We start from the raw sequence: 16,560 nt of genomic DNA on the forward strand, positions 1-16,560 counted from the left end.
GCTGGGTGCTTCCAGACTGGCACTGTTTTTCTGGAGGGATTCAAGGGCATACTGGAAATTAGGTTTATACAGTTAAAGTAGATTAAAACATTCTGCCACAAGGAATCAATTTTTTAATATATATTTTTTGGTTAGGAAATTGAATGGGAAAAATACTGAACATTATGGGATGAACAAATTCTTAATGGAAAGATGTTAGCAAGGAAATCAGGATGAATGCTCAGTTAAGACCAAACGTAGTCTAACTACCACATAAGCTTTATGTGTGCAAATCAAGTTGAGTTGTCAATAAATCGGAGGAGTCCTTTAAGAGTACAATATCACATTTGTATGTTACATTTTTGAATAGTTTTCCAGGAGAACTAATAATTCTATAATGTAAACTTGCTAAGATGAATTAAAAATGTGAATTCTCTTTTCTGAACAGGAAAAGAAAAAGATGCATTGGAAACATCATTTCAGAATTTCATGTTGAAATCTTTGGGGAAAGCTTTAATGTACATTTCAAAGGATCAGTTATTGAACCACAAAATTCCTGCCAAATTTGTTGCTGGTCAGAAGACAAATCTCCCTGATAAACTACAAACCTTGTTAAATACTTTTTCTCCAATGCTGCTCTTCAGAGCTAGACCTGTTCAAATCACAGTCTACCACATGTTAAATAAGTAAGTTATCCCCTCCACACATGCACTTTGATCTTGTTATAGCATAGAATATGTATTTAGAAATAGACCAAGGAACATATTAGCATAACCAATTGCCAGTTCATTACTGGGCTTAGTTCAAGGTGCTCACATTACTTTGAAAGGTTCAGTCTTTCCAACCTGGAGCCTGTGTAGGGCTTCTTGATTTCTAGGTCTGCCTTGAAGATGAAAGGCACACTGACTAACTCTTATTTCTGCATCAAGTCCACCAGGAAGCTCCTACACTAAATGGTATTGGCCTCCTCTCAGAGGGATTGGTGACCACTATTGTCCTGTGGGCATCTGCTAGATTGCTCTACTGATTCCGAATAAGGAGACTTACCAAGGGGGCATAGAGGAAGAGGGAGAGCAAAGGGATGAATGCAGAGTCTCTTTCACCCCTCTGGCCTTCCATCTTCTCCAGTTTTGAAATATTGTCTTATATTGTATTACAGTGGTGCCTCGCAAGATGAAATTAATCCGTTCCGCGAGTCTCTTCGTCTAGCGGTTTTTTCGTCTTGCGAAGCACGGCTATTAGTGGCTATTAGCGGCTTAACGGCTTAGCGGCTGTTAACAGCTTAGCGGCTTTAAGAAAAAGGAAAAAAACTCGCAAGAACTCACAAGACGTTTCGTCTTGCGAAGCAAGCCCATAGGGAAATTCGTCTAGCGAAGCGACGCAAAAAACGAAAAACCCTTTCGTCTTGCGGGGCACCACTGTAAATTGTCCCTTATATTTATTTTGTCAGGCACTAAATATAATAAGGGTTAATACTGAGGATGAGGGTAATGATGCAAACTATTTCTTTGTATCACCTCTGTAAACGGATGATTCCAAAACATAATGGTGTGTTTACTTGCTAGTAATATCCGATGTTTAAATCCTTTTCAGAACAGATAATGTTGGGCCTTAAAAATATGGATATAAACACTGTTTTTTAATTTTTCTAAATCCCAGGTTAATGTCTGACTTGCCTAAATTTGACGACGAGGATCTCAAATCCTATGGTGATGAAGAGGAGGAGCTATCATTGTACGTTTCATTTTATTTATATAATGAACGAAGCAATTGCCTATCATAGTAGAATGTTAAAATGTTCCAACCACTTGCCAGACTTGGACTTTCAAGGCTTAAGTGGGAAGATGCACCTGTGATCCTCAATATTGTGTTTGTGTGTATACACGTGCCTCAGGAGCTGTCACATAGTTGCAGAAGGTACACTCCCAAAGAACTGGGAAAGAGTAATGTTCCATGTTTGTTCTCTTCTTCCTGATGTCTTCACAGTTAGGGACGTAAGAACCTTGTTGGATCAGACCATAGTCTCATCTGGTCCAGCATCCCATCTCTCATAGCCAACCAGATGCCTATGGGAAGCCTACAAACACAATGTGAGGGCGATAACTGTCTCCTGCCATTGAACCTCTGTGTTGAGGACTCACAGACCTCCACTCCTGGGGGTGGTATATAGCTATCATGGCGTTCTAAGTAGGGCAAGCTAGCCTTTAAAGTGGGTAACTCATTCACAATTTTAAGCAGCGATTCTGCCTTGGGAGTAGCCAATTGTTTGATTTCTGTCTAGATCTTTTTGCTCCTTGCTCTGGGCTTGTTCAGTAGGGCAGGTTTAACTCCCAAGTCACATAGTTAGATCTGGAAGAAGTTCTTTGTCACCTTGGTAGCACCTGGTAGCACATTCTAGGTGTTGGCATCAAGGAAATGAAAATAAAATGAAATTCTCCTGGAAAAAAAGTCCTCCATTGAGGTGCTTGAGATAACATGGCATTGATTAATGTGCTTACATGTTTGGTACAATGGAAACTGGTCTGAGTGTAATAAATAACACCTTTGCTGCCCTGACTTTAGGTCCCCACCAGCAGCTCTTATGACTGTGCTTGCCACTCAGGAGGAGTTACTGGAAAACATCCTAGAAGGCATTCCAGTTGGAGAGTTTGCAGTTATTCAACCACTAAGTGATGAGTTTTGCCTTGTTTTGGGATACCTCCTCACCTGGAAATTGATACTAACTTTCTTCAAGGCAGCATCTTCTCAGGTGAATTAAAGGGCTTCTCTTTATCTCCTCACCCTGTGACAAACATATACCCATGTACGTCTCCACATCCTTCTACTGACAAATGAATTCAGCTGTGTTCAGTTATTCCTAATCCACAGCAGTAGGAAATAATCAAGCCTTTTGCTTGAAAACCATTAGTACAAATAAAAGCATTTCAAATCCTTTTGCCCAGAACTTGGAGCTTCAAAATAGCTGTCATATGGTGTTCCACTATCCATTTTACTAGTATTCCCAAGTCATTTTTGTCAGTAGGGAAAAGGTACTTTCATATATCTGAACAAGGGTTATGGTTGTTCTCATGCCAGTTTGGATAAATGATATTGTCTTGTAGCATCTGGCTGTAAGAAGGAAAGACTTGGAAGCACATAGGGTATGTTTCATACCTGGCAACATGAAACCCAAGGCAATCTTACCAGGATATGGCATTGCTAAATTGCTCCATAGAAATATGTATTTGTGATGTTGTATCTTATTTTTTAAAATAGTTTGACCAATGCATTACCATTAATTTCCTTGCAAGTACATATTAAGGCTTTGTATAGAAACAGTCTTGTCTAATCTGCTGTGAATTCCACCAAGCCTTTTCATACTCCCACTGTATACATTCCTTCAGTTTTAATGCTTCTGAGAACAGATTTTATTGGGAATAATTTTTGTATGGTTTCACCACCAGCTGCGAGCTCTTTACTCACAATATCTCCGAAGAACTAAGAGTTTGAATAAACTATTGTATCACCTGTTCAGGCTTATGCCAGAAAATCCAGCCTTCCCAGGATCAACAGCTGAACTCCCAAGTAAGGATGTAAAAACGTACTTTACTGAGGAGCTTGACTTAGACGTCAAAGGTCAGTCCAAATAGTTTTAGCTTTAATTGACATTGAATTTCTTTCATTGTGTGAAACAACTGTGGAGATGTAATTTAACTGTTCTTATTAACAAACCACTTCCCCCATTTGTTATCCAGACACCTCATCGCTGTCTTCCCACATCCCTCATTTGGCATGTTCTGTTTACTGTATGACATTAAAAGATTTGCCAGCCATGGTTCGTCTTTGGTGGAATAGCTGCGAGAAACGAGTCTTCAACACTGTGGATAAATTTACAAGCAAATACGTCAGCAGTGTACTTTCTTTACAAGAAATATCTTCAGTGCAGACCAGTACACAGTTGTTTAATGGAATGATGGTTAGTATGATCTTATCTACATAAATTTATTTCATTCTTTGACAAGTTTGATACTGTAGAAAGTAAATTACCATCGAGTGTTCAATCAGAAGCACTTTATCTAAGGTTGTTTCTGGAAAACAGGTTTGTGCATATATAGTGCTCTGAATTAGGGCAGTGATCACCTGCAGTCTATGTATTATTCTATAATTTAGAGACTGTATGAGATACTTCAGTTAATATCAATCCCTCAACAAATTAATGTCTGGAAATGCCTTGTGATATTTGTGGGAGCACAAAGAACTATTCCAGGATTGTTACTTCTGCTTATTAAATAGAAAAAGAATCAAAGATATTTGTGCTCTTAAATGTTGCAGATATTGTGCTGTCATTTCCGGGGCAGATCTCTTCTATAAAGCAGTCATTTTCAGTGTCTCTGTTCTGGTCACAGTTAAAAACGTTGCACATATTTCAGTGGGGTGAAGAATAGAAGTATATTGCAAGTACACTTTACAAGTGTATATCTTTTAGGTGCATTCCAAATTATCTGCTATATGCCTTTTTGACAAGTATTCTGCCTGCTATGGATTTGTTTTTCCACAGGTAAAGGCTCGATCTGCTACGCGAGAAGTCATTGCTATCTACTCAGTTGATGATATATTCATTGAACTGATAATACAACTTCCTCCAAATTACCCCCTGGGTTCCATAACTGTTGAGAGTGGAAAGAGAGTTGGTGTAGCAGTGCAGCAATGGCGCAATTGGATGCTACAGTTGAGCACATATCTCACTCATCAGGTATGTGTCACTTAAAAGTACCATGATGGTTCAGTCCTTGCCATGTATTATCATCCACAGGTTAGGTCTGCTCTGAACAGCAAGTGGGTGCAGAATAGCAGGGCAGCTGCTCACCATTGGACAGCTCCATACTGTCTAGCTCAATATAACCTTCAGTCTGAAAGCTATCTGCATGGGTACCAAAATTGCCTCCTCCTGAATTTGCATTTGCAAAAAACGTTCAGTCCCGAACTGAGCAGGGAGAAGTACTTTCCAAACATGGATCCAGTCAGATCTGCACTCCCAAAAGCCCTTGCCATTGAAATGGCATCTGCTTCAGTCAAAATTCCTGTTCTTTTTTAGAAGAAAGAGAGTTGTGTAGTATAGCTATTAAGTAAAATGTATGCTTGGCAGATTCTGATCTATGGAAAACAACTCTTGCTAAAACTATAGCAACAGAACTAAATGGTCACCAGATACAGTGGAGTACTTTATTATGTAGTAGACAGCATTAATGGTGGGACACCATGCTTTAAAAAAACTTTCAAGATATGGTATAACTTCCTTGTAAAATAGTTGAAAGGACTGTGAACCAGTATGAGAAGTGAAATACTCTAAAGACAAACTTGAAATAATGAATTATTGATTCCTGAGACAACTTATTTTCTTTTAGAACGGAAGTATAATGGAAGGCTTAGCATTATGGAAAAACAATGTGGATAAACGCTTTGAGGGTGTTGAAGACTGTATGATCTGTTTCTCAGTCATACATGGCTCTAACTACTCTCTCCCTAAAAAAGCTTGCAGAACATGCAAGAAAAAGTTTCATTCAGCCTGTCTGGTAAGTACATGGAATAGACAAATTCTGAACTAAGTTTTAAATAAAAGAAGACACAGAAAGCTTCAGTGGCTTTAGGAGTAGTCAAATCCACAAAACTAGTTGAGTTTCAGTAAAATTGAGAGGATAAATCCTCCTGTAATGAGTAGCAAGTCTTTCCCTTAAGAAAATACAGTTTACTTCTATACTGCATTGTAAACTAATTATCACTCTTGGGAAATTATGCAGCCGACATTCTTGAAAACTGAAAGACTAGGACATATTAGTGTAGTATGCTCATACAGGAAATCTGCCCATGGTAGTAAGCCTTAGAATATGACAATTAAGACCTTAAGCACCCAAATGGGCAAAAAACTTCGTTGAATAATAGGCTTTAGAAATGGCTTTCATTTTAATTTTCACAGAAGTCACACATGTGATAGTTACTCAACTATTTAAGACATAAATAAAACTTGTTCATCTAGCAACCTTACATTTAACGTAAAATGTATGTCAAATCTGCTTTTAATACTCTTTTTTTTGTATTCTTTCAGTACAAATGGTTTACATCTAGTAACAAATCCACCTGTCCGCTTTGTCGGGAGACCTTCTTTTGAAATGACTTCTCTGCTTCAGTGAATTTCTCAAAGAAAATCAACAGCCACAGTTGGATTTAGCTGTGAAACGCTAATTTTAGCTTTATTTACAAATAAAAATCTCAAGTTGTTTGATCAGGGTATCATACAAATTGTATATGGCTTTTATATTAATAATTATTTATTATTACTATATATATTAAAGCAAGGCATTCTGACGTCTCAGGCAAAAACTGATGGTATGTAAAGCCTCAGCTTCTGTGCTTTGGTTAATTCCATTTCCAGAGACGAGAACACCACCAGTGCAATGCTGTGCATACTAGGGGTGCCATATTTTGAAGAGCAAAAAAGAGGACATGGAGCCCCCTCGCCTTCCATGGCGTACGTGCACACCATACCCTCCAAAATTTCTGTTCAAGAAATTCAGTCCTGATCAAAAGAACTTGTCTTTGTTGTGAGAAAAAAATAATACAGGATCAAGTATTATTGTCTTTTGTGCAACCTTTATCCCAGAGTAGTTTTTGTTTAACAGGTAGTCTTCAGGACTTGTAAAATTTAAGTACCGAGAGATTTTCTCTTCCTGCTTGTCTGGAAAGTACTCTGGTGCCTTTTAAGCCATATTTTTGCAATATTTTGATAATTTCATCTGCAATTACAAATGAGAAATCACAGCTCAGTTTAAAGCAACAGATGGGTCCTAGCCTTCTATCAGCCAAAATTATCTTCAAATTTATTTCAGCATTAATTTTGCAAAAAAACAAAAACAAAAAAACCATACACAAACACAATCCACCCAGCTAGATTTCCTGCCTATTGGTAAAGAGAAAAACCTGTAGAAAGCTGATACTAGATTACCAGCACTGCCGTGAGACCAGATATAGAACAAAACTAAGCAAGGTTCTTAACTCCTTATTCCTGACCAGTGTAAGGCTCACTTACCTATCATTTCCAAGGTTCTCTCATTTTAAGAGCTACACACTTGGCTATTAAAAAAAATGAATAATAATTATTCACTGCCAACCTAGTCTCAGTTTGGCTCTCAACCGAAAAAAGCTGTTCCTTTGCTACTCCATGATTCACATTTACTGAACATTCAATTATAGCAGCCTCTGACTCACCTGTATGCCACCTGTAAATAGATGTAGAAACTCTGGGCAAAAATGGATCACTAATCCATTCTACAGCAAGCATTACATGACTAAGCAGTAATAGGCATGTGATGAGTCACAAGGAAATGTTGCAGCCCCTAACACAGGCATCCCCAAACTTGGCCCTCCAGATGTTTTGGGACTACAACTCCCATTATCCCTAGTTGTGGTGAGGGATGGTGGGAATTGCAGTCCCAAAACAGCTGGAGGGCTGAGTTTGGGGATGCCTGCCTTAACAGAAATATTGCTGTTTACAGCTACAGCTTGAAACAGATTAATCTCTGTTTGGAGCTCAGAGTGCAACTGGAGTGGGTGACTTTTTGGAACCAGAAATGGAAATTGTATGACCCTTTTTTCTTCCCTATCTTCCTGTCACCTTGTGTCGCCTTTACTATATGGTGTTAAAGGATTTAGGTTGGGGGCTAGCTAGCCCTAAACTCAAGTGTCCTATGCATTGATAGAAGCAAGAAAGGTTTTGGAAGAATGGGAAAGAGTACGTGTGACCTTTTTATTTCTCTTCCTGAAAAATCTTGGTAAAGTGCAAAAAAGGAAGCGTAACCTCATGGCACAGGTCCCTCTGGTGACCCGAATCCTCCAGAATACCTACTGCAAGATGTTAGGGGAGGCATGTGGCCTTCCAGTTGTTCTTGGTCTCCAACAGTCCCAGCTAGGATGGTCACTGGTCAGGAATTCTGGGAGCTGGAAGACTAACAACAACTAAAGAGCCACAGGTCCTCCTTGCCTATGTTAAAGCCCCAAGCAGGTTTTTTTCTTTCCTTCCCCCCACTGTTGCCCTCAACATTCTTTAGACATATTTGGGACTTAATTTTTTTAATTTTAATTTACGTATTTCTGCATCCCAAAGGAGCTCCCCCTTAATATGTAAAAGTGTCTACCTTATTTTTGGGTAGTCCCATTTAGCATCCAAGCCTGAGGCTAAATGGCTTTTAGAGGAAATAAGATGGTCATTCTAGCCCCATGCAGGTGAAGAAGGTTCATGTGATGAAAGGGAAGTTGTATCCTCAATGTTCTGTGCTGGGACAGCCTCAGAATCCACTCAGAATTGAGTGTGGATCTATGCATGAGATATACCTTTGCAGCCATTCACATTAAATGCATAAGCATCGGGGTAAGGCTGGCCCAGCACAGAACACCTAGGATGGGGTCCCACTTTCCCTTCATCATATGGAATTCATTCATATGAATATGGTATGAAGGGGGATTCTTTGTTCTCCGCAAGGGCTTTCACTAGCAGTAGCTGAATACTAGACAGATCATACAAGATGTATACAGCTCATACAGTGGTGCTTCGCAAGACGAAATTAATCCGTTCTGCGAGTCTCTTCGTCTTGCGGTTTTTTCGTCTTGCGAAGCACGGCTATTAGCGGCTTTAAGAAAAAGGAAACAAACTCGCAAGAACTCGCAAGACGTTTCGTCTTGCGAAGCAAGCCCATAGGGAAATTCGTCTTGCGGAACGACTCAAAAAACGGAAAACCCTTTCGTCTTGCGTGTTTTTCGTCTTGCGAGGCACCACTGTATAAGGCATCATAGGAGTGGCTGAATCCAGTTTGGCATAAAATTGTCTCCAATACTCATTCAAATGAATTACAAAATTATTCTAAAGCATGCCTCTCTCTGAAAAGATTTAATGCAAAAAGTAAAGACTAGCCAAACTGTTTTTAGGATATTTGCCAAGTGTTTCAGTGTAAACTCCTTAAGTTTAAAGGGGGGGGGGGGAAGAGAACAGAAGTATTGCTAACCTGGATCATTTTCTTTAATTGCAACTAAGTAAAATAATCCTCTAGCTGAAAGCAAGTCTGACACCAGTGGAAAGAGCCTGTCCATAACTTCTCTGCCATTTTTACCTCCAGCCCATGCTGCCTCTATTCCATGACTGTGAATCTAGAATAAATGAAAAAGGAAAATTGCACTTTGATATACCATGCAGCATTTTAGACAAAATAAAAACAAGATGACCTTTGCAATGAGTGAAGTCAAACACATTTGAATTCAATCAATTATCTAAGTCACACATACTTGTTTTTTAAAGCAAGATGGCCTTACTCTGTCTATTATTACTGAAGAATCATCAGGATATGAAGTCTGCAAACCTAAGCAGAGCTCCATTCAACACAAGGGTGACTGAGATAAGATCAGGCTGCAAGTATCCAGAAAATGCATGTGCAAATTTCTTAACAGTAGTAATAATGGAAGACAGAAATACTTGACAAGATTAGCTAGTTAATAGCGAAAACAGATTTAGGAAATGCTACAGTTGAATTGAAATTTTCAGACAAGTGAAATTCAACATATGCAATGGGTAACAACTGCTACCCAACTGCAACAGGTTGATAAACTATTTTCTCAAATGCATACATACCTCAGCAGAAGGGGTTACTACATAAGGTGGGTTAAATAGCAGTACATCCACTTTCCCATGCAATCGTGGCAACAATGCTGTTACCTAGACATAAGTTGACGTAAAATAAATTAACACAACTTTTATTCTCCAACAAACTTCTCCAAGCCTGCTTGTGTAAAATACGATTTAGTAAAGAATTTGGGGCAGGGGCGAAGTTACATCTATTCCAGTTTGTTTCAACTTTAGCACATGACCTTCAGTTAGGTCACAGAAGACTGACATCTTATTAAAAGACTGGTTATCAATCTAAAAGCTTTCTCATTGCCTTTATGCTCCAAGAAAAGGTCAAAACCAAAAAACCATGTTGTTTTCAATTAACTCACCAAATTACTGGATGAGGATAGTTTTGCTACAATTATTTTCCAAAGGAAGTGAAAAAGGTACCTCTGTATTAAAAGGATTAACATTTTATAACTTGATCTGATTTAATATTTGTGTTCTGCTTTTCAAGCAACAATGTTGAAATGGAAGTAGCTCACAATAATAACAGTACCATTAAAATTTACAAACATAAGTCACTAGTAAAAAACCAATAGCCTATAAATACTGCAAAAAAGCTAATTCATTAACCAATATAAACTCAAAGTGCTATATCAGCACATCACAGTGAAGTGTTTGGTATTATGAAAGTATGCAGTATTATCTATCAAATGGATGAGTTATAATTTGAATCTCACCAGATCAGTAATTATGGGCTGAATGTCAACATTATTATGTATGGCTGTTTCGACAGTGCACAGACCTGCCAGAGGGTTGATATCGGTACACCTATAAGCAAATGAGCTGTATTTCAGTTAAAACAAGCAATGTTTTGTCAACCAAGGTAACTGGACATTAAATATCTTTTAGATAAGGTGATATTAAAACTCTCACAATGTGATACAAATAAATACCCATAGGTTGCAGTTCCTTATAAGAGTATTCTCTTGTAGTTGGCAACAATTAAGATACCATGTTAGGCATAACAATTCAAATATCCCTATCTGCTCTGACTGCAGGGATTTTTGCGCCACCCAAGCTTAGAAAGAAAGAATACTGGTAACTTTTATTAAACCAAGATTAACCATGGACTTCCATGCAACATACTGGCTCAGTTCAGAGACCATAAAAACTATGGTGAATGAAGTTTATGATTTGGCACAGCATGTAAACATCTCCAGGCACGGCTACCCCAGAAATACAGAAATAAGTCTTTGAAGCAAAGTCCTGGAAGGATGGAATACTAAAGCAGATAAAGAGGTCTAAAGCATAGTTTGCTTCTAATGCATTTGGAAACTCAATGGTTTAGGTTCTAAAATACTGCTAAAATGAACCGTGATTTGGTGTGATATCTGAACCAAGTACAGTGATGCCTCGCTAGACGAAATTAATTCGTTCCGCGAGTCTTTTCGTCTTGTGCAGTTTTTCATCTTGCGAAGCACGGTCCGTCGCAGCTGCACCTCTTCAAGCGGCTTTCAGAAAAAAGGAAACAAACTCGCAAGACGTTTTCGTTTTGCAAAGCAAGCCCATAGGGAAAATCGTCTTGCGAAGCAACTCAAAAAATGAAAAACTCTTTCGTCTTGCGAGTTTTTCGTCTTCTGAGGCATTTGTCTTGCGAGGTACCACTGTAATTAGCTGCATAGAGTTGGGAGATGTATAGTATTAGCTTCAACCTTTGCATCTTTCACCCAACTGGTCTACTGTAGGAAGGATCCACTGGCATCAAATATACATTCCCATAACTTTAATTACACTTCACATATTTATGCCCAAAGGTGTTTTTTTAAAAAACCACTATAGTATACAACCTAATTAAAAGGCCACTGAAGTGCAATTCATGGTAATATTTTTGTGATCTAGGGGTGTGGGGTACATTTAAATAATCATATGCACCCTGCCTTTACTTATCCTACAATACAATTTAAAATAACATATAAATACTTACAAGTATAACGCTTTGGGTCCAGCAATTGAAGCCAAAAATGTTGAAACTACTCCAGATCCAGATCCTACTTCAAGGCAGATCTCAATGCTAAACATTTTAGACATAAAAATAAGGGTGCAATGAGATTAACGAGGGCTGTGCCGCTATAAACTATTCAGACAGTGACTGCATATCTTAAAAATATCTGGATACAATGTATTTTTCTGCAGAAAAAAAGAGATTAATATTATCCACTGTAAGCTTTACTTTAAATGGAATGACTATACCCACTAAGAAGCTTAAGTTCTATTTTTATAAATTAATAAGCTTGATTTTTAAAGAGATTAAATTCATTTTCCATGTAGTTTTCAACTTCTGATTTTTTAAACTAGTAAATCCTATTTGAAATGCACTTATCCAGTCTAATGATGGCCTTTCAAAACAATCTGTAAGCCTAAGTTCTTTATATATTTTCCATCTGTAAATGCCAGTACGTATTCTAGTTTTGCCTCAAAACTAGTGGGTCATCCTGCAAATGAATGTTTGCTCTAGACCAGTGTTTCCCAACCTTGTGCCTCCAGCTGTTTTTGGACTACAATTCCCATCATCCCTTGCCACTGGTCTTGCTAGTCCAGATAAAATCTTGCTAGGGATGATGGGAGTTGTAGTTCAAAAACAGCTGGAGGCACATGGTTGGGAAACACAGACACACTTAAGCACAGTTAACTGTCATAACTATAGGACAAGTATATCCTAGATATCAAGCTGGACTACAGCCATAGTTCTAACAGAGCATATTTTGTGTATATAAGGTTTCAGATTCATCCCTTGGCAACACTACTTTAAAAAGGGAGTCTCAAGTACTACTACTGAGAAAGATCTTGCCACAAGGCTGATTGAACTCCTTTCAGCAGAAACTGCTCACAATCCTTACTGCAACTAAAGCCAATACGTTGGAACAAAACACTATAGATTATGACATAACAGGTTTGGCAAGGCCCTACAAGGAAATAAAGTAAGGTGGTATGTTTTTGGGTGCTATTAGAAGCGGCAGTGTGAGAGACAGGCACATCTGATCCATGGGGCACAAGTCATCAGGAAATTCTACTTTCAAGGCTCCTTGAAACAGCAGCAATGCTCTTGAGGCTCAGGGGTCCTTGGTGGCACAGAGTGCCTTCCATCAGCTTCAGCTGGTGACCCAGCTGCTCCCCTATCTGGACACATATAGCCTAACTTCTACCATCTATCCTTTGGTAACTTCTAGGTTAGATTACTGCAATGTGTTATATGTGGGGCTGCCTCTGAAGAGTGTTTGGAAACTTCAGTTGGTGCAGAATTCAGAGGCCAGGTTGCTCACAAGGGCAAAACAGTTTGAGCAGTGTTAGAAACAGAGATATGAAAGTTAGGGGATAAATGGCACCTTAAACTTAGGTTATGGGTGCAACAATGGAATGTCCAGGTGCACTTTTTATAACAAGAATACAAAGCTGAAAATAAGAACTGCAGATAAAATCTTATATTCATTTTTCACATGGTCTAGTCCTCTTCTGAAGACTGCAAAAAAACAACAACAACGCCATGCTTCCCCTGCCCACCGCCCTAATATTCTTAAGATGGTCTCTTCTCCAGTATTCAGAAAGTGGCTGGAAGTGGGGAGGCACAAAGTGATCTTCCTTTCCTTCCACTCTGCAGTTTTAATCTGAAATCTTAGGCGCAGTACTGTGCCCAGAGCTCAGAAACTGTTACCATAAAGCACCAATGCAACAGCAAGCAAAGGCTCTAGCAGCTCAGTCAGCTGCAGGTGGCTGCAAAGCCAAACAGGATGTTTGTGACTGTTGCCATGGGAACAAAGGGGCAGTCCATTCTGTACTGAGCACCGGATGTTAGCTCAGTGTGTGTCATGTGACCCGTACTGGAAGTACGTGGGTTGAGTTTATTCTCACTGCTGTTGAGTGCAGACATGTTTCTCTGTACTGATGTAAGAGACAGAAATAAAGAATGTAAATAGATTTCTGTCTGCTTCTTTCCCCTCCCTGGGGATACCAAAGGGTAGAGAGAAGAAACGGTGTGTTCTTCTCACATCTGGGAAGAATCGCCGAGACCTCGCCTGCTTATCTGCCGGGAGTAGCAGCGGGGAGGTCGACAAGGAATACCTACGTTGTGGCACATTCCTCTGACCCAGGCAGAATTCCAACAGAAACTACTCGTGCAAATGAAATTCCTTGCCGCAAAACGTGCCTAGAACAATGGGAGTTTTGAATGCTGGGTTTGAGCATATGATGCCAATTCTGGCCTGACTGCACTAGTTTCCAGGCCCAGTTCAAAGTGCTGGTTTTGTCCTATAAAGCCTTAAATGGCTCAGGATCCCAATAGCTGTGGGACCACATTTCCCCATTATGAATCCCTCCAGACCCTGCAATCACCATCTGAGGCCCTTCTTCCTCCCCAAGAGGTCCAGAGGGTAGCAATACGAGAATGAGCCTTTTCTGCAATGGCTTCCTGTTTATGGAATGCTATCCTGAGAGCCTCCCCTGGCACCTTCATTGCATATCTTTAGGCACCAGGCAAAACATTTATCTACTGCCAATTCTTTGGCTAATTAAACTACCTTAGATCTTTTAAACTGTGTGGGGAAGTTATTGTTTTTGTTTGTTACTATGTTATGCATTTTTGTATTTTAATATTCCAAACCACCTTGTGGACCTCAGATGAAGAATGCTATACAAATTTAATAAAAATAAATAAATATTTTTTTCTAGTGGGACTTTCTGGTGCATTGTGGCATGTTGATTAGTGGGAGGGCTGCCATTTAAACTTTCTGCTTCAGGCACCAAAACAGGCCAGAGCCCTGGTTTGGTTTTTTTTACTACATTTCTTTCACACCCTTCCTCCAAGGAGCTCAGGTTGTACTATTCTCACAACTCTGAGAGAAAAAATTAGCTGAAGCTTGCAAATCTTACTAATAAACATGTGCAGGTTCCGAAAGATGAGATCGCAACTGCCTTGCTCCTCTTGGTGAGAAGCATATCCTGATCCTATCTGTCCAGCTTCAAGATCGTGCCAGCTGTATGATAAATAAATAAAGAGTGAATGTTGTCCTGTTTCTTGTAAGATGCCTTGAGAATGTGTGATCCAAGGGTGGGGCATAAATCTTTAAAAATAACCAACTCATCTGCCACTGCATGCACCTGCATGATGCTTGTGGTTCCATATACATTTGTTCTGTGCACATTATTTTACACATGAACCTTAAAAAAGCGTGTTGAGTGCTTTTAAGGAATCTGCTTTTTTCCATGCCATGGTGGAGGAATGGGTATTGTGATCTGGGTTCAATGCCCTCCTTACCATCATTAGGCTAAGGTTATCAGACGTCCCCGTTTCCCAGGGACAGTCCCCCAGATTTACAAATCAGTCCCCTGACAAAATCCATCTATCTGGCAGGAAGTTGAAAAGTGTCCCCGGATTCATTGAAAAAAATCTTGTGACCTTACATTAGGCACACACAGAGACATTTCTTTTCTTTGTTTTCAGACTCCAAAGAATTCCAAATGCATGGATATACACTTTTAGTTTAACTGCGTGCAATTTGAGGTTTGAGTGGGTTGGGTTTGAAGTTTAGCTCTGCTATAGTGGTCTGCACTTTTTCCATAGGTCCACGCCGCTGTCTTAAAACGTCCTCGGAACGTAACCCACCTGCAGCACCTTTAATATAAATTCACGCGAAGTCAACCAGTTCAGTTTTTGCCAAGAGGCAAGAGCTGCGAGACCTGAGCCGCGCCACCAGCACGCGAGGTGAAGGCTCCTGACAGGAACTTGGGGCGGCGGTACAAATGACCGGCACCGCCGCCATTTGCGTGCGCGCGCATCCTCTCTCTCCCCCCCCCCCCCGCGTCCCTCCTGCCATTGGCTCCCTCACCTGCCGCTCCTCAGCTTCTCCGCGTCCCTCTCCAGAGCGTCCAGCAGCAGGAAAGTGTCTTCGGCGGGCTCGTAGACCTCGCTGAAGGGGCCCTGCGATCCCACGTGCCGATGCCACGGAGTGGGAATCATCTTGGGGCACCGCCAAGGGTTAAACAAACGGCGCCCCGCCTAAGAAGATGGGAGTAACGGCCGGTAAAGGGGGGGGGAACTGCGCAGCCGCAAAAAAAAGTCCCGGATGTAAACACATCCCTTCGTCTGAGGTGGTGGATATTTACAGTCTTTTAGAGAGGCACAGAAAGACCAAAGAAAAAGCTGTCAGCTGCCTGATGAGCATAGACTTCTTGCCGTAGAAGGGCTGCTTTGCTGAGCAGGAACTTCCGGTGCGTTGCTTGCTGGGAAGGGACCCTCTGGGAAGGAAGTCTGTGGTCCGGATTTATAAACAACTCGCACTGAGCCCAAATTCCGGGTTCAGTGTGAACGTTCCAGGGCAGAAGTGAAGGCTTCTCGGAGTGGGAACCAGCAGAGAAATCCAGATTCTTAGCGTGGCTTTGGCCAGCGGCGTGCCATACTCTCCCAAACAAGGCAGCAGCAAAGGCAGGCGGTCACGATCTTTTAATTTTAGAGAGGGTGTTGTATTTATGTTTCGGCATCTAACTATAGGGAAGCATAGGGAGATAGCCGACAAAATCATTCATTTTTTTCCAACACCTTCCAGCTAAGATTTCACTTCATGCGTCTGATAAAGTGGGCTTAAATCTACAGAAGCTTATAATAAATTTTACTCTTTCAGTTTAGATAGTGGTTAGGGTGTTTAACTAGGACCTAGGATCCCTGGGTTCAATTTTCCACTTGTGTGTGAAGCTCACCAGGTGACTCTCAATCTAAACTACCTCGCAGAGTTGTTGTGGGGATTAACTGGGGAGGGGGAGAACAATTTATGCTGTATTGAACTTCTTGGATAAAATATGCGTATGAATGCAATCAATCAATCAATCAATATGCATATGAATGCAATCAATCAATCAATCAATAAATTAAAATAAGGTACCACAAGACTGATTTTTCT

General features: G+C 40.2%; 2 protein-coding genes across 2 annotated transcripts in view; one reads left to right on the forward strand and one right to left on the reverse strand.

Annotated features, from left to right (window-relative positions):
- Window positions 1-6,255, forward strand: part of LTN1 (listerin E3 ubiquitin protein ligase 1) — a 28,673-nt gene extending 22,418 nt beyond the window's left edge. The window contains exons 23-30 of the mRNA XM_083735858.1: window positions 428-665; window positions 1,639-1,713; window positions 2,542-2,728; window positions 3,423-3,594; window positions 3,714-3,934; window positions 4,517-4,711; window positions 5,364-5,531; window positions 6,062-6,255. Coding sequence (XP_083591984.1) covers window positions 428-665; window positions 1,639-1,713; window positions 2,542-2,728; window positions 3,423-3,594; window positions 3,714-3,934; window positions 4,517-4,711; window positions 5,364-5,531; window positions 6,062-6,124 — 1,319 coding nt within the window. The 3' untranslated portion in view covers window positions 6,125-6,255. The remainder of the gene's footprint in view (window positions 1-427; window positions 666-1,638; window positions 1,714-2,541; window positions 2,729-3,422; window positions 3,595-3,713; window positions 3,935-4,516; window positions 4,712-5,363; window positions 5,532-6,061) is intronic.
- HEMK2 (HemK methyltransferase 2, ETF1 glutamine and histone H4 lysine) lies at window positions 5,896-15,870 on the reverse strand. The gene is made up of 6 exons (XM_083737450.1): window positions 15,493-15,870; window positions 11,598-11,684; window positions 10,351-10,441; window positions 9,632-9,715; window positions 9,012-9,153; window positions 5,896-6,749 (listed from the first exon to the last, which is right to left on the reverse strand). Exons 1-6 carry the CDS (start codon window positions 15,621-15,623, stop codon window positions 6,643-6,645), a joined length of 642 nt encoding a protein of 213 aa, XP_083593576.1. The 5' UTR covers window positions 15,624-15,870; the 3' UTR covers window positions 5,896-6,642.
- Window positions 15,871-16,560: the final 690 nt, after the last annotated feature.

The sequence above is a fragment of the Podarcis gaigeae genome (genome assembly GCF_964106915.1).
Source record: "Podarcis gaigeae genome assembly, chromosome: 4".
NCBI classification, from domain to species: Eukaryota; Metazoa; Chordata; class Lepidosauria; order Squamata; family Lacertidae; genus Podarcis; species Podarcis gaigeae.

Coding starts and splice junctions, on each gene's coding strand:
- HEMK2 (XM_083737450.1), bottom strand. CDS start 15,623: ATGATTCCCACTCCGTGGCATCGGCACGTGGGATCGCAGGGCCCCTTC. Junction 10,442..11,597: donor GGACCCAAAGCGTTATACTT/GTAAGTATTTAT, acceptor ATTTGCTTATAG/GTGTACCGATATCAACCCTC. Junction 9,154..9,631: donor TAGTAACCCCTTCTGCTGAG/GTATGTATGCAT, acceptor CATTTATTCTAG/ATTCACAGTCATGGAATAGA.